Raw genomic sequence first — 22,766 nt, forward strand, 5'->3', positions numbered from 1 at the left:
TGAAAAAATGGGATACAGTTGAAAAGGGTATCCAGTATTTGAGGGAAATAGGCGTGGTGGAAATGTTGTATGACCCTAACTTTGTTCCTAACCACCCACACCAAAACCGCGACCCTGAAAAGGTGAGGACAACGCCTGAGATATGGCAGAAAATCGTGACAACAGCGCCGGACAAATATGCCTCTACACTGATGTCAGCGTGTGACAGATTCAACGAACAACAGAGAACGCCTTTAGTTTATGAATTAATTCTTACGCTCCAAAACTACGAACAATTGCTGTCCCCAATTAATGCTGCCGTTGCTGCTATATGAAAAATGACAGAGCAAGTGTCTCAACTGATTAACCGTGACAAACCTGTAGCAGTATCAGAAACGCTTGATGAAGATCAGGATAATCAAAAGAGTCTAATGAAGGAGATGAAGGAGATGAAGGAGATGATGCGAGCCCACCTAACTAAAGACGATGAACCTTCCTTCTCACGTGCACCATCAAAGATCTCAGCTGTTAGAGGCAAATGCTCTCCGGCTCAAGTAAGGGGTAATACACCGCGAATTGTCTTATGGTATTACCTACGTGACCATGGAGAAGACATGAGGAAGTGGCACGGTGAACCTACTCCTGTACTACGAGCTTGGGTGAGAGAATTACTAAGTAGATCAACCACCAGTGCAGTTGCTCCAGTTACCACAGGTAATGAATAGAATCACAGAATGACAGAATCACAGAATTGTAGGGGTTGGAAGGGACCACCAGAGATCATCTTGTCCAACCCTCCTGCCAAAGCAGGTTCCCTACAGCAGGTCGCACAGGTAGGCATCCAGGCAGTTCTTGAACATCTCCAGGGAAGGAGACTCCACCACCTCCCTGGGCAGCCTGTTCCAGTGCTCCGTCACCCTCACTGTAAAGAAGTTCTTGCGCATATTTGTGCGGAACCTCCTATGCTGCAGTTTCCGGCCGTTTCCCCTTGTCCTGTCTCCACTCATCACTGAAAAGAGTCCGGCCTCGCCATTCTGCCCCCCACACCTTAGATATTTATAGACCTGGATCAGGTCCCCTCTCAGTCTTCTTTTCTCAAGGCTGAACAGACCCAATTCACTCAGCGTTTCTTCATAGGAGAGATGCTCCAGGCCCTTCACCATCTTTGTGGCCCTCCGCTGGACTCTTTCCAAGAAATCCTTGTCTTTTTTGTACTGGGGAGCCCAGAACTGGATGCAGTACTCCAGATGAGGTCTTACCAGGGCAGAGTAGAGGGGGAGGATCACCTCCCTCGACCTGCTGGCCACACTCTTTTTAATGCACTATAGAATGCCATTGGCCCTCTTGGCCACAAGGGCACACTGCTGGCTCATGGCCAACCTGTCGTCCACCAGGACAACCAGGTCCGTCTCCGCAGAGCTCCGCTCCAGCAGGTCATCCCCCAACCTGTACTTGTGCATGGAATTATTCCTAAAGAAGGAATAATAGAAGGGCCCTGCCCTCAGTCGGGGGGGGAAAGGGATAATAGAGTATATTGGACTGTGTGGATTCGATGGCCTGGCACATCAGAACCACTGAAATATAAGGCACTGGTGGACACTGGTGCACAGTGCACTCTGATGCCCTCGAGTCACCAAGGGACAGAATCAATCCATATTTCTGGAGTGACCGGGGGCTCTCAAGAATTGACTGTGTTGGAGGCTGAGATAAGCCTCACTGGTAAGGACTGGCAAAAACATCCTATTGTGACAGGCCCAGGGGCTCCATGTATACTAGGTATTGATTATCTCAGAAGGGGGCATTTCAAGGATCCCAAGGGGTATCGGTGGGCCTTTGGAATAGCTGCTGTGGACACAGACAACATTAAGCAGCTGTCTGTTTTGCCTGGCCTGTCAGAAGATCCGTCTGTTGTGGGGCTGCTGCGAGTAAAAGAGCAACACGTACCAATTGCTACAAAAACGGTGCACAGGCGGCAGTACCGCACCAACAGGGATTCTTTACTCCCCATTCATAAGTTAATTCGTCAACTAGAGAGCCAGGGAGTGATCAGCAAAACTCACTCGCCTTTTAACAGCCCCATATGGCCAGTGCGTAAAGCCAGTGGAGAATGGAGGCTGACGGTGGACTACCGTGGCCTGAATGAAGTCACACCCCTACTGAGTGCTGCTGTGCCGTACATGTTAGAACTCCAGTATTAACTGGAGCCAAAAGTGGCCAAATGGTATGCCACCATTGACATTGCTAATGCCTTTTTCTCCATTCCTTTGGCCAAAGAATCTAGGCCACAGTTTGCTTTCACATGGAGGGGCATTCAGTATACCTGGAACCGTTTGCCCCAGGGTTGGAAACACAGCCCGACCATTTGCCATGGGTTGATCCAAACTGTATTGGAACAGGGCAGTGCTCCTGAGCACCTGCAGTACATTGATGACATCATTGTGTGGGGCGATACAGCAGAAATCTTTAGAAAAGGAGAGCGAATGATCCAAATTCTTCTGAGTGCTGGTTTTGCTATTAAGCGAAGCAAAGTGAAAGGACCTGCCCAGGAGATTCAGTTCCTAGGCATAAAGTGGCAAGATGGCCGTCGTCACATCCCGACAGATGTGATCGACAAAATCACTGCCATGTCTCCACTCACTAGCAAAAGAGAGACACAATCTTTTCTGGGTGCAGTGGGCTTTTGGAGAATGCATGTTCCAAACTACAGCCTCATTGTAAGCCCCTTTATCATGTGACACGAATGAAGAATGAGTTTACATGGAGTCCTGAGCAGCAGCAGGCTTTTGAGCAGATTAAACAGGAGATAGCCCGTGCCGTTGCCCTAGGGCCAGTACGGATGGAACAGGATGTGAAAAACATCCTCTATACTGCTGCTGGAGAGAACGGTCCCACTTGGAGTTTGTGGCAAAGAGCCTCAGGAGAGACCCGAGGCCGACCCCTGGGATTCTGGAGTCGGGCGTACAGAGGGTCTGAAGAGCACTACACTCCAACTGAAAAGGAGATCTTAGCTGCATATGAGGGGGTTCGGGCTGCTTCTGAAGTAATGGGCACTGAAATGCAGCTCCTTCTGGCACCTGGACTGCCAGAGCTGAACTGGATGTTTAAAGGAAAGGTTCCGTCCACCCATCATGCTACTGATGCCACTTGGAGTAAGTGGATTGCACTGATTACACAACGAGCACGGATGGGGAACCTCAGCCGTCCAGGAATCCTAGAGGTCATCATGGACTGGCCTGAAGGTAAAAAGTTTGGAACACCACCAGCAGAAGAAGTATCACGTGCTAAAGAAGCCCCACCATACAATGAACTACCAGAGGATGAAAAGAAATATGCCCTGTTCACAGATGGATCGTGTCGTATTGTGGGAAAGCATCGCAGATGGAAATCTGCTGTGTGGAGCCCCACACGACAAGTTGCAGAGGCCACTGAAGGGAAAGGAGAATCGAGCCAATGTGCAGAGGTAAAGGCTGTCCAACTGGCCTTAGATGTCGCTGAACGGGAGAGGTGGCCAATGCTCTATCTTTACACTGACTCGTGGATGGTAGCAAATGCCTTATGGGGGTGGTTACAGCAGTGGGAGCAAAATAACTGGCAAAGAAGGGGTAAACCTATTTGGGCTGCTGAACTGTGGAAAGACATTGCTGCCTGAACAAAGAATATGGTTGTAAAGATGCGCCATGTAGATGCTCATGTGCCCAAGAGTCGGGCTACTGAAGAACAGCAAAATAACCATGTGGTAGTTCAAGCTGCCAGAATTGAGGTGGCTCAAATAGACCTGGACTGGCAGAACAAGGGTGAATTATTTCTGGCTCGGTGGGCCCATGAGACCTCAGGTCATCAAGGGAGAGATGCAACATACAAATGGGCTAGAGACCGAGGGGTGGACTTAACTATGGATGCCATTGCACAGGTTATTCATAACTGTGAAACATGTGCCTTCATCAAACAAGCCAAGAGGATGAAACCTCTCTGGGAGCAAGGGCAATGGCAAAGTATAAATATGGGGAGGCATGGCAGGTTGATTCTATCACCTTGCCACCATCTCGCAATGGTAAGCATTATGTGCTCACTATGGTGGAGGCAACCACTGGGTGGCTGGAAACACATGCAGTACCCCATGCTACCGCCCGAAACACCATATTGGGTCTCGAGAAACAAGTCCTGTGGTGACATGGCACCCCAGAAAGGATTGAGTCAGATAATGGGACTCATTTCAAAAATTCTCTTGTAAATACTTGGGCCAAAGATCATGGCATCGAGTGGATTTACCATATTCCCTATCATGCACCAGCCTCTGGTAAAATTGAACGATACAATGGATTGTTAAAAATGATGCTAAAAGCACTGGGTGGCGGAACATTTAAGCACTGGGAGAAGAATTTGGCAGAAGCCACCTGGTTAGTCAATACCAGAGGATCTATCAATCGTTATGGTCCTAACCAGTCCACTTCCCTACATACCGTAGAGGGAGATAAAGTCCCCGTTGTACATGTAAAGAACATGTTAGGAAAGGCAGTTTGGGTTCTTCCAGCTTCTGGAAAGGGCAAACCTCTCCGTGGTGCAGTTTTTGCCCAGGGACCAGGATCCACTTGGTGGGTGATGCAGAAGAATGGGGATGTCCAGTGTGTACCACAAGGAAACTTGATGCCAGGGGAGTGCAGTTACTAATTCTGTGTATATGTATATAGCCATATGTGTGTAATGCATTTTAATCATTTTTTGTTTGTTTTTATATATGTATATATATATTAAGCATGATGTAACGATGTAGAATAAGGGGTGGAATGTCATGGTTCTATGTTGTTTTTTTTTTTGTTTTTTTTCTTTGTTTTTATTTTGGGTTTCAGTATTCCACATCAAAACATCATGTAGTGTACAGGGCATTAAAGTGTCACTGCCCCAATCCCAGGTACCTATCCCTGTACATTACAGCAGTCACGGGATCTGGCCCTTCCGGGTGGGGGGGCGCTCTCTTGCTGCCTTGCAGTGGGTGCTGGAGGTGCTTTCCTGGCCGGTCCAAGCTTTTCAGGTTTGACTCGGTCCCGGGAACTCTCACTCTCATCTTGTCTGATTTATTAATCCCAATTTCAATTAAATTGTATATATTGTGTTATCTTGTATTCCAATATTATAGTAAAATAAGTTTTCCTCCATAGATTGTTGCCGCTGCTCTTTTCCTCCCTTCCTTCCTTCCCATTTTTTGTGGGACTGGGGTGGGGGGGGAGGGCAGAGGCCTGTCGCCCCTGTCACGGACATAGGTTGATCTGGTCAACTCCGTGACAACGGATGTGGAGTACAAATGGAAAAAACCCTGCAGACCCTGTGAAGAATAAAAGTAGGAGAGAGTCTGCAGTGGGTGAGAGGGAAATTGCCCTTTGAAGCAGGGGGACGCCCTGCTGGCACTGCCTATCGCATCCACTGCCGGCGTGTTCCTTCTCTCTCCTTTCGGCAGTTTGCCATCTCTCAGGGGTTAATAAGTAATAATACATTAGTTGAGGCAGTTTCTATTTCCCACTCATGGATTTGTCTAAAATAGATGCCTGTGTGTGTATATATCAACTAAAAAAAAAACCAATGACCTTCTATGTAACTCTTCTTATTTTTAGCATGTTATCAATCGAGGCCTTGACTGAGTTATGATGATTATGTTATTAATATTATTAGTGCTATTATTTTATAGTGTGGTAACGGTTTGCTAATAAATGAAAAAGGGGAAAGTTGTAAGGGAAGATGGAAAGCTATAAAAGGAAACGTGAATGTATATAAGTTATGTGAGAACCTGTAATAAACGATTTGGATCGTTTATATCTGAGTCTGAACAGGAACCCTTGAAAAGCAGACTGGTCAGAGAGCGCGTTATGAGAAACACGAGGGAGGCCATGGAGAACGCGTTGTGAGAAACGCAAGGCTCGACATAGAAGCCTGCATGTTGAGAGAGCCTGTGTTGAGAGAAACACAGCTGCCTGAGGTTACATCGTCCCTAACCACTCCAATTGCTTCTCACTGGACGAAGACTTAAGAACTTGCTGGAACAGGTCCGAGATGGGTACCAGCACGATGGGTCCGTCCATCCGTTTCGTCATCTGCTGTAACATGATCACCACGCTTTTATCAGCAGTTTGGATTCCAGCTCAGCCAAAACAGAATATATGGGTCACCCTCATCAACAAGATGGGGCAAGACACACTTTGTTTGTCAACTGCGTCACCATAGAACCCGTTCTCAACATGTTTGGTGGGACAACCTCTAGACAAATGGCTCATCCCGTGCTCCGTTCTTGGGATAGCATTCAACATGAGCAAAGTAGTTGACAGATGAGATGGATGGGTACCTCATCTGCAACAGAGCAATCTGGAACCACAAGTACTGGAATTGTTGGGATTGGTTAAAATGGACTATTGTTTGTACTTTAACTGTAGTGGAAAGAATCAAACGTTAGTTCAGTGTGTTAATTCTAGTTTAGCTGCTTATAGAAATCACTCTGCTTGGTGTAATTATACTTCAGCTAACATCTCAAGATCTAGTAACCATTTGCTTAGTTTGCCAGCAGGTGTTTTTCTCAGTTGCAGGGACAGGGCATGGCCCGCCATCCCCTCTCACATCAAAGGAGGTCCCTGCAGTCTGGGGAGATTAACCCTATTAACACCTAATATTTCCATGATTATTCGCCATCAAAAATGCTTTAAGTGAACTACACATGCCTTTGAACCAGACTGCTGGGATGGAGTTGAATTTTGGAACCCTGGATAGATAATAGCAGCATCCTTTTTAGCCTCAGGTGTTGCATCAGCTAAAGCATTGAGCATGGGTGTCAGGATTTCCATGGTATGTGTTGTATAAATCTGTCAGATCATTCGAAATCTATACATAGAAGCATTCAAGATTTACAGAATGGAGTTAAGAAATTACAGGTTGATAACAGGTTGGATATATTTGGAGGGCTCTTTGGAGTCCTGGGGGTGTGGATACAAAACTTGTTAAAAGTAGAGTTAGTTTGTCTTATTGCTTTTCTCTGTATTCTGATTTGTGTTCCTTGCTTATTGCAGTGTATCCAGAAAATGATACAAGATGCTTTAAACCGTGCCTTTTTTATTAATAAAGAAAGGGGAGATGTGGGGGATGGAGAAGTCAGTTCGACCTCTTTGAGTGCCAACTTGCTGATAATGAGGCTCTGGGAAAGGGAATGAAAGACGGAATAAGCAGGATGTTTTGCAGCTAAGCATAAGATAAGCTCTCTGTTGTTATGAAGATTTGTTATGAAACCTGCTTGTTTTCTAGCCAATGGATTGTTAGTGGAAATGTACTGAATGCACGTGTTAGAAGATAAAAAGCTTGCTTGGGAAAATAAAGAGGAATCTTTTGCATGAGAACCCTATGTCATGTTGCTAGCCTGCAACACTGGCCTGCATTAGAAATAGTGTGGTCAGCAGGAGCAGGGAGGTAATCATCCGCCTGTACTCAGTACTGCTGAGGCCACACCTCGAGTGCTGTGTTCAGTTCCTTTACTACAAGAAAAACATCGAGGCCCTGGAACATGTCCAGAGAAGGGCAACAAAACTGGTGAGGGGTCTGGAGCACAAGTCTTATGAGGAACAGCTGAGGGAGCTGGGATTGTTTAGTCTTGAGAAGAGGAGGCTCAGGGGAGACCTCATTGCACTCTACAACTTCCAGAAGGGGGGTTGTGATGAGGAGGGGTTTGGCCTCTTCTCCCAGGCAGCAAACAGGACCAGAGGAAATGTCCACAAGTTGCACCAGGGGAGATTTAGATTAGACATAAGGCAAAACTTTTTCATTCAAAGAGTGATCAGGCACTGGAATGGCCTGCCCAGGGAGGTGGTGGAGTCACCATTCCTTGTGGTGTTCAAGAGGCATCTGGATGAGGAGCTACGAGAAATGGTTTAGTACCTTAGTGGATTGTAATGGTGATAGGAGGACAGTTGGACTAGATGATCTTGTAGGTCCTTTCCAACCTCGTGATTCTATTATTCTATATGCAGTAAAATATGATTGCTATACAGAAATGGATGAGAGAATGATCAGAACAGTTTGACTTGTCATTTTTTTTCAGAAACCAAGTCTGACTTCATTTTATATATTGTTTTTAATTTAATGCAATGTCATTAATTTGGAAAATCATTAAAGGTCATGCTGTATTACTAATGCTTGATATTTCTAAAAGAAAATCAGTTTGGCAAATGCTTTTTGTTTAACTGAGTAAAGATGATTTTTGCTTTAATATTTAGATTTTCATGCTTTGAATTGCATACAAGTTGATTCCTTTCAATCTAAAGAATATCTTGATGATGATGAGTCTGACTTTTACACTTTTCTGTATCTTTCTCTCTTAGGACTGGATGAAATCTCTGCAGATGTTTTGCAGTTTAAGAAAAAACAGTCCAGGGGCATCAAATAAACGTCTACGTCAGGTGAAGTTATATGGATAGTGATGTGTGTGTGTCCTTTTCGCAGAATGATGCTTATACATCTCAGAACTTTCAACAATAGTAAATTTTGCATGCATTTTATTTTTTGGACTTACACAGTTCCTTTCTTAAACCAACCAGAATGACTTCCACTTTGTTATAATGTCTATGTACATATAGGAAAAAAAATGCTTTTTAGGCAGTCAGCAGAGGATTTGCTAAGCATTAATTTCTGACCACATTTGAGTAAAAGCATCAAAAATTATTCATTTGTATTACCTTAATTCTTAAAATTCACTGGGTTTGATAGACTTACGTCACATTTAATGAAAATACTAGCATAACTGACTGTGCTTGTGACTTAACTTCTTTTTGTCTTTTGAGAGTACTGTTGTGGGCAGAATTTTTCATAGATAAAGGATGGGTAGTCATAAATGTCTAAATCTGTGATGATTAAAGAATAATGGGAAAATACTTCAAGAATTCCTGGTATCTTTGAATGCTAGGAACATTGGAGGAAGCTGTTTTAGCAGTCCATTAAAAGAAAAAAAACTTTGTGGGTTTTTTCTTTTAGGAAACAAAATTATTATTACTCCTGCAGAACCAAATTAATGTAGGTGAACTGACATATGAACCAGCAGCTAAAAATTGGGAGCCAAAAAAGAAAAGCACCTACAGTAATGATATGAAATTCTGAATTCTGGATTTCAAAAGGAAATTAAGCATTAGGCTGCATGAAGGAATACAATAGAAAATGGATACTGTTTACGAGGGCTGTTCTGAAAGTAATGCCTACTGTTTTATTATGTTGGCCCACAATATCAGAGGTGGATGTTGGTTGTATGGCAGAAGAGATTGAACCTTCCTGCCAACATTCCATTACATTTTGTGGCTGTGCACACATTCTGTGGTAGCAGAGGGACAGTCTGACAAAATGGCCTCTGACATGGAAATGTGTATGAAGCAAAGGAGTATAATTGAATTCCTTCATGCAGAAAAAATTGTAGCCATTCACATTCATCAATGCTTGGTGAACGTTTATGGAGACCAAACAGTGGATGTTAGCACAGTGAGGCAGTGGCTGGTGTGCTTTAGCAATGATGCTGTTATGGCAACTGTGAAACAGTGGGTCACCTTCACTGGTGCAGATTTTTATAAGTGTGGCATGCAGGCTCTTATTCATTTCTGATGAAAATGCATTACTTTTGGAGCAACGTACGTAATATTTGTGGTGTTCTCATTTAGGATAGAGTTAGCTTGATACAAGATAATAACAAAATATATAAAGGGATTTTCGTTACAGACTAGAATGAGTAAAAGAAGTTCCAATTAAATAAGTATAGTGTGGGAAGTATTGGATTATTTAGGGGGAAAGTATAAAGGAGCATGAGTGATCAAGGTAGATAAAGTGAATAAATACACACACGTACCCAAAAGAAAAAAAAGAAAAAAAAAAAGCAAACACAATAAACAACCACCAAACACTTAGATGTCTGACTTACAGAAACGATATCAGGGAGCTTAAATTTAAGAACAGAAAGGGAAGCAGATACTACATCAATTAGTTTTGTTTTCACGTTCTCCAAAGTATAATGAAAAATAAGAGTCTACAGTTTTTCACAGAATCATAAAATGGGTTAAGTTGGAATGGACCTCTGGAGGTCATCGGTCCAAATTTGCTAAGTAGTACTAAATTTGATTAGTAATAATTTTAATGACATAATCTACCTTCTAAGAGACTTTAAAGAAACTATTTTGAATTGTTATATATAATTTTCTTCAAGGTTTCTTGAACTGTCCTTTGAAACTTCTGGTACTGAATATTTGAATTTAAATGGAATGTTGACTTGTTCAAGTGCAGTATTTTCTGTATTTGTCTAATTTGACTTGAGTTTATACTGGTAGATGTTGGATTCAGCCATGAATTGCATGCAATTCAGAAGTTTGTAAAATAGTAGGCTGCTTAAAACACTTAATCTAGATGATTTTAGGAAGTTTACTTTTCATTTTCTGGAATTTAGGTTGCTAAATACTATTACTTTGAGAATCTACAGTACCAATTGTTTTTCCCATTAAAAGGAAGATATTAGTGTCGAACAAAGGAATTCTATGTAATCTGTTAGGAAGGCATAAAATATGACACGGTGTTTGGAATTGTCTGTGGCTCTTATTCCAGATACAGATCTCAGACTTGAACAGAATTTTCTATGCATAGAAAAGTTAGTACTTGCAAATCTTAATGTCTCTTAGTAGTGGTTTTAAAAGGAAAAAATTAGTTAAAACTATGGTGGTGGAGACTTATTTTCAAGTTATTTAAGTTGCTCTTAAAATCTTGTTCCATTACTCCTGTTTTCTGCTCTTTCAATTACAAAATTATTGTTTAACATTAACATGTTTAATGTTTAACATTAACATTCACATGGGGGGATAAGTCTTTCCTTTTTTTTTTTTTTTTAAGAAATAAATTTTGTGTATTTTCTTTAGGTCAACAGTCTTATTTTGCATGTAGAAGAAGCTCATACACTCCCAGTAAAACATTTTACTAATCCGTACTGTAACATATACCTGAATAGTGTCCAGGTTGCAAAAACACATACCAGGGAAGGGCAGAACCCTGTATGGTCAGAAGAATTTGTCTTTGAGTAAGTCTTTATCTTATTGAATTACTAAATTTCGCTCAAATGGAATGCAGCTTTAAATGTTCTTTACACTCTACTGTGTTGTGTATGCTTTTAAAAATCATAGAAGAATCATGGAGTTGTAAAGGACCGTTAAAGGCCATCTAGTCCAACTCCCCTGCAATGAACAGGGACATCCACAGCTAGATCAGGTTTCCCCAGGGCCTGATCCAGCCTCACCTTGAAAGTCTCCAAGGACAGGGCATCGACTATATCTCTGGGCAACCTGCGCCAGTGCCTCACCACCCTCACTGTTAAAAGACATTTTCCTTATATCCAACATAAATCTACATTCTTTGAGCTTGAAATCATTTCCCCTTGTTCTACCACCACAGACCCTGCTAAAGAGTCTGTCCCCTTTCCTGTAGCTCCTCTTTTGATATTGAAAGGCTGCTCTCAGGTCACCTTGCAGCCTTCTCTTCTCCAGGCTGAAGAGCCCCAACTCTCTCAGCCTGCCCTCATAGGAGAGGTGTTCCATCCCTTGGGTCATTTTTGTGGCTCTCCTCTGGACACACTCCAACAGCTCCATCTCTGTCCTGTACTGAGGACTCCACATTTGGACGCAGCACTCCAGGTGAGGCCTCACCAGTGCAGAGTAGAAGGGCAGGATCACCTCCCTCGCCCTGCTGGCCACGCTGCTTTGGATGCAGCCCAGGATACGGTTGGCTTTCTGGGCTGTGAGGGGACACTTCTGGCTTGTGTCCAGCTGCTGCCATCCACCAGTACCCCCAAGTCCTTTTTGGTGGGGCTGCACTCAATCCTTTCTTCCCCCAGATTGGGTTGGTAGTAGATGTTGCCTCAACCCAGGTGTAGACCTAGCACTTGGATTTGCTGAACCTCATGAGGTTCACCTGGGCCCACTGCTCAAGCCTGTCTAGGTCCCTCTGGATGGCATCCTATCCCTCTGGTGTGTCACAGCACCCCACAGCTTAGTGTCATCAGCAAACTTGCTGAGGGTGCACTCAACCCCACTGTTAATGTCACCAATGAAGATCTTAAAGATTATCGGTCCCAGCACCGACCCCTGGGGGACACCACTCGTCACCGATCTCCATCCAGACATGGAGCCATTGACCACCACTCTCTGGACTCAATCCTGCAGCCAGTTTTTCATCCATTGAACAGTCCACCCATCAAATCTACAACTTTCCTACTTGGAGAGAAGGATGTTGTGGGGGGCCGTGTCAAAGGCCTTACTGAAGGCCAGATAGATGACATCACTGGCTCTTCCCTTGTCCATTGATGTAGTGAGAGCATCATAAAAGACCACTAGGTTGGTCAAGCAGGATTTGCCCTTGGTGAAGCCATGCTGGTTCTCCTGTATCAGCTCCCTGTCTTCCACATACCTTAGCATAGCTTCCAGGAGGATCTGCTCCTTGATCTTCCCTGGCACAGAGGTGAGACTGATAGGATGGTAGTTCTCGCAATCATCCTTTTTACCCATCTTAAAAATGGGTGTGATGTTACCTTTTTTCCAGTTGCCAGGGACTTCATCTGATTGCCACGTCCTTTCAAATATCACAGAGATGGGCTTGGCAACTACTTCAGCCAATTCTCTCAGGACTTTGGGATGCATCTCATTGGGACCCATGGACTTGCGGATGTTCAGGTTCCTCAGGTGGTCACAAACTTGATCTTTGCTTACAGTGGGAGGGACGTTGCTTCCCCAATCCTCTCCTACCAAACCAAATGTCTGAGGGCTGTGTGACGAGCAGTTATCAGGGAACACTGAGACAACAATGTTGTTAAGGACCTCAGCCTTCTTGTCTGTTATTACCAGCCTGCTTGTGTCACTCACTGGGGGGGTACAGCCTCCTGGACTTTCCTTTTCTGGTTGAGGTACCTGTAGAAGCCTTTCTTGTTCTTGGCATCCCTTGCCAAGTTCACTTCAAGCTGGGCCTTGGCTTTCCTGACCTCATCCCTACATAGCATAGCAGCTTCCTTATACTCTTCCCACAGTACCTGTCCCTGTTTCCACTGCCTGTGCATTTTCTTGTTGCTCTTCAGTTCAACCAGCAGATCCCCATTCAGCCACATCAGTCTCTTGCCTTCCTTTCCTGACTTGCTACACTTGGGGATGGAGAGCTCTTGTGCCCTGAAGAAAGCCGCCTTAAAGATCTGCCAGCTCTGCTCTGCACCCTTGCCCATGAGGACAGTTTATCAGGGTGTTTTGTTGACTAACTCCCTGAAGAGCTGGAAGTTAGCTTTCCTAAAGTTTAGCTTCTTAATTTTACTCTTCACCTGTTTCATGTCCCTCCAGAGAATGAATTCAACCATAGCATGGTCACCACAGCCCAGGCAGCCTCCAATCCTGATGACACCAATCAGTTCATTTACATTGGTGAGCAGCAGGTCCAGTATTGAATCCCCCCTAGTGGGGCCATCTATTACTTGGCTCAGGAAGTTATTCTCAATGCATTCCAGGAGCCTCCTGGATCACCTACAGCTTGCTGTGCTACTTTTCCAGCAGATGTCTGGTTGGTTCAAGTCCCCCAGCAGGACGAGCACTTGTGATTGCAACGCCTCCTGTAGTTGCAGGTAGGCCTCATCGACAGACTCCTCTTGATCAGGTGGCCTTTAGTAGACACCGATCACAAGACTCCCTTTGCTGCCTTGGTCACTAACTTTCACCCACAGGCTTTCGACTAGCTCATGACTACTCTTTAAGTACAGCTCTAAACATTCTATTCCCTTCCTAATGTAGATAGTAACACTTCCTCCTCTCCTTCCTCGCCTGTCCCTTCTGAACAGCTTGTAGCCATCAATAGCCACAATCCAGTTGTGGGAATCATTTCACCAGGTTTCGGTGACGCAACTGTATCGTGGTTTTCAAGCAGTACAGTAGCTTCCAGCTCTTCCTGTTTGTTTCCCAAGCTGTTTGCATTGGTATAGAGGCACTTCAGTGGGGCAGCTGGTCTTGTCACTTCTTTAAAGGATAATTCCTTAATTCCATTTAAGTGTTTCCTTTGATTTTCCCCATTGCCTTCTCCTGTTGCCCCAGCAATCACTGCCTTATCATCAGGATTTCATACGTGCAGTGTTGCCAGCCCCTCAAGGCAATGGGTCCTCCAAAAGGCCCCTGCTAGCACCCTGTTCTTCTAATCTAGCTATGCCATATCACACCTCATCACAGGAAGGCTTGCTGTTCCCTGTCCCCCTTCAAACCTATTATAAAGCCCTCCCAATGAGTCCCACCAGCTTTTCCCCAAGGACCCTTCTCCCTGTTTGAGAAAGGCAAACCCCATCCAGTGCCCACAAACCTGTTACCATGTAGGCCATTTGGTTTCCAAAAAACCCAAGTTCTGGCGACAGCACCTTCCATGAAGCTAGGTATTTAAAGATAAGATCCTTTGATTGGTTCCCATATCCTTACCCAATACAGAGAAGAAAAGATGATCTGTGCATTCAATTCCTTTGGCTGTTGTCCCAAGGCACTGAAGTCCCTTTACCCATAGCCCATTACCCATATGTATCACAGAATCATAGAATGACCTGGGTTGAAAGGGACCACAATGATCGTCAAGCCTGGTCTAAACCAGGCTAGTGGTTGGTGACCCTGCACATATCAGGGGGCTTGAAACTAGATGATCATTGTGGTCTCTTTCAACCCAGGCCATTCTATGACTCTATGACTCTATGATTTTATGATTCTATGATTCTATGATTCTACGATTCTACGATTCTGTGATTCTAGACCAGGCTGCCCAGAGCCACATCCAGTCTGGCCTTGAATGCCTCCAGGGATGGGGCATCCACAACCTCCTTGGGCAACCTGTTTCAGTGCCTCACCGCCCTCTGTGTGAAAAACTTCCTCCTAATATCTAACATAAATCTCCCCTGTCTTAGTTTAAAACTATTCCCCCTTATCCTATCACTATCTAGCTGTGTAAACAGCTGTTCCCCCTCCTGTTTATATGCTCCCTTCAAGTACTGGAAGGCTACAATGAGGTCTCCCCGGAGCCTTCTCTTCTCCAAGCGAAACAAGCCGAGTTCCCTCAACTTTTCTTCATAGGAGAGGTGCTCCAGCCCTCTGATCATCTTAGTGGTCCTCCTCTGGACCCGTTTCAAGAGCTCCATGTCATTATTGTACTGGGGGCCCCAGGCCTGGACACAGTACTGCAGATGGGGCCTCACAAAGCTGAGTGGAGGGGTACAATCACCTCCCTCTCCCTGCTGGACACTCCTCTTTTAATGCAGCCCAGGATATAGTTGGCCTTCCAGGCTGCAAGCGTACACTGCTGGCTCATGTCCAGCTTCTTGTCCACCAGGACCCCCAAGTCCTTTTCTGCAGGGCTGCTCTCGAGGGGTTCTTCTCCGAGTTTGTACAAATACCTGGGATTGCCCTGGCCCAAGTGCAACACCTTGCACTTGGCTTTCTTGAACCTCATTAGGTTCACATGGGCCCACTTCTCCAGCCTGTCTAGTCCCTCTGGATGGCTTCCCTTCCCTCCAGTGTATTGACTGCACTGCTCAGCTTGGTGTCATCCGCAAACTTGCTGAGGCTGCACTCGATTCCGTCATCTGTATCTTTGATAAACGTAGCTGCTTCATCTCTCCCTCTATGAAAAAGTAGTAAGGGGTTGTGGTCTGACAGCTGTACCAGGCTAGGTAGTTTCCCAGTGACGTCCCTCATCTGAGCCCCAGGAAGACAGCGGACTCCTCTAAGAAGAGGTTCTGCTTGGCATATTGGATGTTCAGTTTCCTGTAGGGAGAAATCACCTACAACTAATACCTGTCTCTTCTTCAATTATGTAGTCTTAATGTTGGGAACAAAATACTGTATGCGTGGCTATATAGCAGCCACCTTTCAACCACACATGCATGGGTAGAATTTTATGTATGCACCTAAGTATCTTTGTTAATATGTCTAGCTGATCATAAGAAGTCAGGTTTGAAATAACTTTAGAATAAATTTAAATGTTGATCAAGTATAGTATTAATAATCAAGGCTGTCTGTCTCTTTCCCTAGTGATCTTTCGTGTGATATTAATAGATTTGAGATAAGTCTTAGTAACAAAACAAAGAAAAGTAAAGATCCAGATATATGTAAGTATTTTTTTTGTAAAAGAAGCGTTTATATTGCAACAATGGATATTTTGTGCAATTTTCATTGCTCTTGTCAAACATGTTTACAAGAAAGTATGCTCTGCACTTATCATAAAGCTGAATGTTTTGGATGTATGTTACTGAGTGCATTCACTTTTTCACAATAAGAACTGGTATGTTTTTTAGTAGCAAACTGCACAGCTGATGACTTCTGTAGCTCTATCCAGAATACCTATTATGTTATACTGGGATCACATAGACAAAAAGAAAAAGAAAAGCAAAATAAGGAAAGAGAAGCACTTAGTATTAATCTGCTCTGTAAAATCTTTTGTTAAGTTAATTTCTTTAATCTGTTTGAAACCTTTCTCTGTGAAATTTGTTGTCCTTTTCATAGAATCGTTAAGGTTGGAAAAGGCCACTAAAATCATCTAGTCCAATCACTGATCCATCACCACCATGCTCACTAAACTATGTTCCTCATTGCCACATTTCTTGAACCTTGCCCTTTTCTTGAACACCTCCAGGGATGTTGACTTCTCCACATCCCTGGGCAGCCTGTTCCAGTGCCTGACCACTATCTCAGATAAGTATTTCCCAAAGTCCAGACTGAATCTTCGCTAGTGCAACTTGAGGGCATTCCCTCTAGTCCTATCACTAGTTACCTGAGAGAAGAGGCTGACACCCACCTCACCACAACCTCCCTTCAGATAGGTGTAGAGAGCGATAAGGTCACCCCTGAGCCTCCTCTTCTTCAGACTGAACAATCCCAGCACCCTCAGCTGCTCCCCATAAGACTTGTGCTCCAGACCCCTCACCAGCTTCATTGCCCTTCTCTGAACACACTCCAGGGCCTCGATGTCTTTCTTGTGGTGAGGGGCCCAAGACTGAACACAGTACTCGATGTGCAGACTTACCAGTGCTGAGTACGGAGGGAAAATTAGTTCCCTGCTCCTGCTAGCAACACTATTTTTGACACAAACCAGGATGCCATTGGCCTTCTTGGCCACCTGGGCACACTGCTGGCTCATGTTCAGCTGAGCATCAACCAATACCCCCAGGTCCGTTTCCTCTTCACAGTCTTCCAGCCACTCTGCCCCAAGCCTGTAGCATCACCTGGGGTTGTTGTGGCCAAAGAGCAGGACCCGGCACTTGGTCTTGTTGAACCTTATCCCATTGGCTTCAGCCCAGCAATCCAGCCTGTCCAGATCCCTCTGTAGGACCTTCCTTCCCTCAGGCAGATCCATACTTCCTCCCAACTTGGTGTCATCTGTAAACTTACTGAGGGTGCTCTCAATGTCCTCATCCAGTTCATCAATAAAAATACTGAAGAGGGCAGGCTTCAGTACCAACCCCTGGTGAACACCACTCGTGACCGGTTGCCAACTGGATATAACTCCATTCACCATCACTCTCTGGGCCCGGCCCTCCAGCCAGTTCTTTACGCAGCAAAGGGTGTACCTGTCCAGGCCATGGTCTGCCAGCTTCTCCCAGAGAAGTGCAATAGCATCCACAGTGAAGTCCACCCCTCAATCCTGAGTCCATCTATATGGTACATTTGTTCCTTGATGGCCTGAGGGCTCACCGAGCTTCAAATAATTCACCCTTATGTTTCCAGTCCAAATCTACCTAAGCCAATCTTGGGTATGTGAACATGCATGTGACACTTTCACAACCATGTTTTCTACACAGGCAGCAATATCTTGTCACTATGCAGTGGCCCAGATGGGTTTGCCTCTGTGCTGCCAGTTGTTCTGCTTCCATTGCTGTAGCCATCATCGTAGGACATTTGCCTCCATCCAGAAGTCAGTATAGAGGTAGACCACCTGGCCACTTCTCTCATTCAGCAGTATCTGAAGCCAGGTGGATGGTTTTCTCTTCTGTCAGTTGGTTCAATTCACCTTTACCTTCAGTAGATTCTGCAACTTGCTGTGTATGACTGCAGACTGCAGCCTTCCACCTCTGATGATTTCTCAAAATAAGATAGGACCCATGAGTGAACAAAGCATATTTTTTTTCTCATTCTCTGGTAGTTTATTATACAGTCTGCCAGAGGCTCTGGGTTGAGCCATTCTCCTTGCCTGAGGTGTACAGCATGTTTTTTACATCTTGTTCTGCCTGGACTTGCCGAAGGGCTACTTCATGAATTATCTCCTGTTTAATTTGTTCAAAGTCTGAACTGTTGCTCAGTTCTCCATTTAAAACCGCTTTGCTTCAAAGTCACTTGATAGAGAGAATACAATCAGAATGCAATTCAGAACATGCATTTTCTAAAAATAGACAACACCTAACAAAACTTGTGTTTCCTTTCTGATAGTTTCTTCAGACATAGTAGTCACTTAGTTGATCACATCCATAGGGATCTGATGATGTCCATCTTGCCATTTTATTCCTATGGACTAGATCTCCTCTGGAGGTCCCTTGATCTTATTTTGTTTTATGGCAAAACAAGCTTTCAGAAGGATTTGGATTATTTTCTTCCTTTTCTGAAAAACTTCCTCTGTTGTGTTGCCCCAGAAAAGGGTAGGGGGAAAGGGAAAAGGTAGGAAGATGATGGTCAAGATGGTCGAGATGAGGAAAACAGAGGCAACGAGCTAAGGGAAAAACTTAGTTTAGTACATATAATAGCATAATGTGAGATAATACAGCATAATACAATATAATTGGAATTGTAGCTAATACATCAAATCAAATGAGAGAGAGTTTCCAAAACCAAAGTCCTTGCTCTAATGCTGTAGGTGAGACAGCCACAGAGCAAAGAGAGCAAAAGGCAGTCTTGTGACCCACTCTGCCCATTAAAGATGGTATTTCTTTCTTGGTAGTGGGTGGAGTCATAGCAGTAATTTTGTTGCCCACATCAATTGGTATGTGATGATGTCTGTCTTGCCACTTGATACATAGGAACTGCATTTCCTGTGCATATCCTTTTACTTGGCCGCAGAAGGATTTGGATTATGCTCTCTCCTTTCCTGAAAAATTCCTTTGCTGTATTGCCCCACACAGTAATGCCATCAGTATGCTACAGGTGCTTGGGAGCACCACTCTGCTCCAGTGCAAGTTGGATCAACCCATAGCAAATGGTCGGGCTGTGTTTCCACCCCTGGGGCAAACGATTCCAGGTATACTGAATGCCCCTCCAGGTGAAAGTGAACTGTGGCCTGCATTCTGTGGCCAAAGGAATGGAGAAAAAGGCATTAGCAATGTCAATGGTGGCATACCATTTGGCCGCTTTTGACTCCAGTTCATACTGGAGTTCTAACATATCTGGCACAGCAGCACTCAGTGGGGGTGTGACTTCATTCAGGCCACGGTAGTCCACCGTCAGCCTCCATTCTCCACTGGCTTTACGCACTGGCCATATGGGGCTGTTAAAAGGTGAGTTTTGCTGATCCCTCCCTGACTCAACTAGAAGTTGACAAATCAGCTTATGAATGGGGAGCAAGGAATCCCTGTTGTTGCAGTACTGCCATCTGTGCACCGTTTTTGTGGCAATCGGTACCTGTTGCTCTTTTACTCGCAGCAACCCTACTACAGATGGATCTTCTGACAGGCCAGGCAAAACAGATAACTGCTTAATGTTGTCTGTGTCTACAGCAGCTATTCCAAAGGCCCATCGATACCCCTCAGGATCCTTGAAATACCCCCTTCTGAGGTAATGGATACTAAGTATACATGGTGCCCCTGGGCCTGTCACAGTAGGATGCACGGAGCAACTGACATCAATACTGGTGCCTGCTGTCATTGATTAGGTTGCTCTGTATCCATGCTCTTTCTTCTCTAACTCAACTTGGAGGTTGTCTCATTCAGATTGGAGACTGTCTCATTTGGTTTGGAAACAGTTTCGTTTGACGAGGAGGCTGTCTCGTTCAGTTAAGAAACACTTTCAGCTCGGAGATTCTCTCAAGCTACAGCAGGGGAGATTCAGGCTGGACATTAGGAAGTATTACTTTTCAGAAAGGGTGGTCAGGCACTGGAACGGACTGCCCAGGGAGGTGGTGGAATCACCGAGCCTGGGGGTGTTCAAGGAAAGACTGGATGTTGTGTTGAGGGACATGGTTTAGTAGGAGCTATTGGGATAGGTGAACGGTTGGACTGGGTGATCTTTTAGGTCTTTTCCAACCTTGGTGATTCTATGATTCTATGATTCTATGATTCAATTTGGACTTTCTCTCCCTCAACTTGGTGATTTTCCCTTTTGGCTTGGAGACTTCCTTTCTCAGCTCGGAGACCCTCTCCCTCAGTTCAGAGATTTTCTCAAGTCGATATTCTTTCTCTCAGTATGAACTCTCTCTCTTGGATCAGGAGACTCTCCCTCTAGGCTTGGAGACTCTCCCACTTGATTTGGAGATTCTCCCTCTTGGTTTGATGAGTCTCCCTTTTGGCTCAGAGACTCTCTCCCTCTCCGGGATAGCACTGAATAAAGCCCGGTACGCATAAGCCAGACCCCAAATAATTTGTGCCTCCTCAGATCTACCTGAGCCACAACATCCCTGTCATAATTACTGGCTTAGATTCTCAGGATCTTGCAGGTGTTCAGGAGTAAAATTCCATGACACTGGGGATGCCCATTTCTCTAAGATCAAGTCTCTCACAAGTTCCTCCACATTCCCTGCCAGTCAGTATTCTCTGGCTTTGGGGAAGGCTTCCTCCAGGTATTCTATATACTGATACAGAGTAAGATGATGTAGAATGCATTCAGGGAGACTGACTACGTGATCATTAGTTGAACATTTCAAAAACATATAAGGCATTCAAGGAAGAGATTGGAAGCCTGTTTATAAATCACCCTCTGGGGTATAACTTTCAGTGTTCAAATCATACCACATTGAATGCTGGCGATACGGGTTTCCATCAGTGTACTGGGAGTTAAAGAGTTAATGTTCCAGTTCCATGGAGTGTCGATTTTTCTGGTTTCTTGGTCTCGGAAGAGAAGAACTACATATCCCAGAAGACTTTCACTGTTTCATTTCCGTTTTCCATTTCGAGGGAAAGATAAAACTGCTTGCAAGTCCTGAGATTGCCCCTTATTTTACTGCTCATCTCTGTGGTGTGTACTCCCTAGCCATCTCGCCTTCAGTGTTAGAGTAAGGCCTTTGGTTTTGGACACTCTCTCTCCAATTTTATTTCATTTATTAGCCTAATTTCCAATTATATTATATATATATAATATAATATAATATAATATAATATAATATAATAATATTATTATATTATTATCTATATTATATATCTTGCATTCTGCTATCACATTTAGTAAATTAGTTTTCTCCCTTAACTTGTTGCTGCTGTTTTGTTTTTAGGCCCATCTCCCTACCTTTTTCCCCTTTTCCCCTTTCCCCCTCTCCCAGGGCACCAAAGGATGTCACAGTTTGACCTGGCTTGGTCTAGTTCCATGACATAGCGGAGAAGGGACCCATGGTTCCATGCCCCAGAAGAGGGTGGGGGGGGGGAGGGAAAAGGTAGGAAGATGGGTCTGGACGAGGAAAGCAGTGGCAACAAGGTAAGGGAAAAAACTTAGTTTACTAAATATAATAGCAGATTGTGAGATAATATAATACAATATGATTGGAATTGAAACTAATAGATCAAATAAGAGAGTTTCTAAAACCAAAGTCCTTGCTCCAATGCTGTAGGCGAGACAGTCAGGGACCACAGAGAGCAAAGAGGGCAGTCTTGTGACTCCCAGTCAGTTTTATCTTTCCCTCTGAACAGAAAACAGAAACAGAAAAATGAAGTCTTCTGGGAATTATAGTTCATTCTTCTCTTCTGAGACCAGGAAACCGGAAAAATCGACAATCCACGGAACTGCAGCATTAACTCTATCTCCCAGTGCACTGCATGATGTTATTATGTGGAATAACAATCAAAAATCACAAAACCATGAAACCATGGCAAAAGGTAGGACTGTGTTTTCACCTCTGGGGCAGTTGAGTCCAGGTGTACTGGATGCCACTCCTAGTAAAAGCAAACTGTGGCCTGCACTCTGCTGCCAGAGGGATTTAGAAAAACACATTGGCTATGTCAGTTGTGGCATACCACTTCGCTGCCTTTGACTCCAGTTCATGTTGGAGTTTTAGCATGTTTGACACAGCAGTGGTTAGTGGTGTTGAGAGTTCATTCAGACCATGATAGTTCACTGTTATCCTCCACAGGACTTTCACACTATACTTATTAAACTATTGAAGGGTGAACGATTCTTGCTGTTCTCCAGTTGACAAATCAGCTTATGAATAGGAATGAAGGTGTCTTGGTCAGTGCGATATGGTATTGCGTGGTGGATGGTTGGACTGGGTGATCCTGTGGGTCTTTTCCAACCTTGGTGATTCTATGATTCTATATTACCTCCATTGCACTGTTGTGGTAGTGATTGGCACCTACTGTTCTTCTACCCTTAGCAACCCCACAAGAGAAGGGTCCTCTGAGAGACTGGACTAGGTAAACAGCTGCTTAATTTTCTCTGTCTCCAAGACAGCTATACCAAAGCCCACCGGTAGCCTTTTGGGTTCTTCAAGTACCCTCTACTGAGATAATCTATGCCAGGGATGCACAGAGCCTCTGGGCTGGTCACAATGGGGTACTTTTGCCACTCGTTACTGATTAGGCTCACTTCAGACTGCAATACAGTTTACTCTTGGGATCCCCC

The 22,766-nt window shown here is 44.4% G+C and overlaps 1 protein-coding gene across 5 annotated transcripts in view; it reads left to right on the plus strand.

Annotated features, from left to right (window-relative positions):
• The first annotated feature begins 445 nt into the window (after positions 1-445).
• Positions 446-22,766, plus strand: part of LOC122165923 (ras GTPase-activating protein 1-like) — a 28,028-nt gene continuing 5,707 nt past the window's right edge. Inside the window, exons 1-4 of one of the 5 annotated variants that reach the window (XM_042829312.1) lie at positions 446-693; positions 8,328-8,405; positions 10,887-11,044; positions 16,050-16,126. In XM_042829312.1, the coding sequence (XP_042685246.1) occupies positions 8,334-8,405; positions 10,887-11,044; positions 16,050-16,126 (307 nt within the window). In that variant the 5' untranslated portion in view covers positions 446-693; positions 8,328-8,333. Of the gene's footprint in view, positions 694-5,269; positions 6,343-8,180; positions 8,406-10,886; positions 11,045-12,293; positions 13,619-16,049; positions 16,127-22,766 lie in introns of those variants that run through there. The other 4 variants (XM_042829311.1, XR_006170625.1, XM_042829310.1 and 1 more) reach the window with 4 other exon arrangements.

Source organism: Centrocercus urophasianus, unplaced genomic scaffold (genome assembly GCF_019232065.1).
Source record: "Centrocercus urophasianus isolate 14NV4802_14NV808 unplaced genomic scaffold, USGS_Curo_1.0 seq_303, whole genome shotgun sequence".
In the NCBI taxonomy this organism is placed as follows: Eukaryota; Metazoa; Chordata; class Aves; order Galliformes; family Phasianidae; genus Centrocercus; species Centrocercus urophasianus.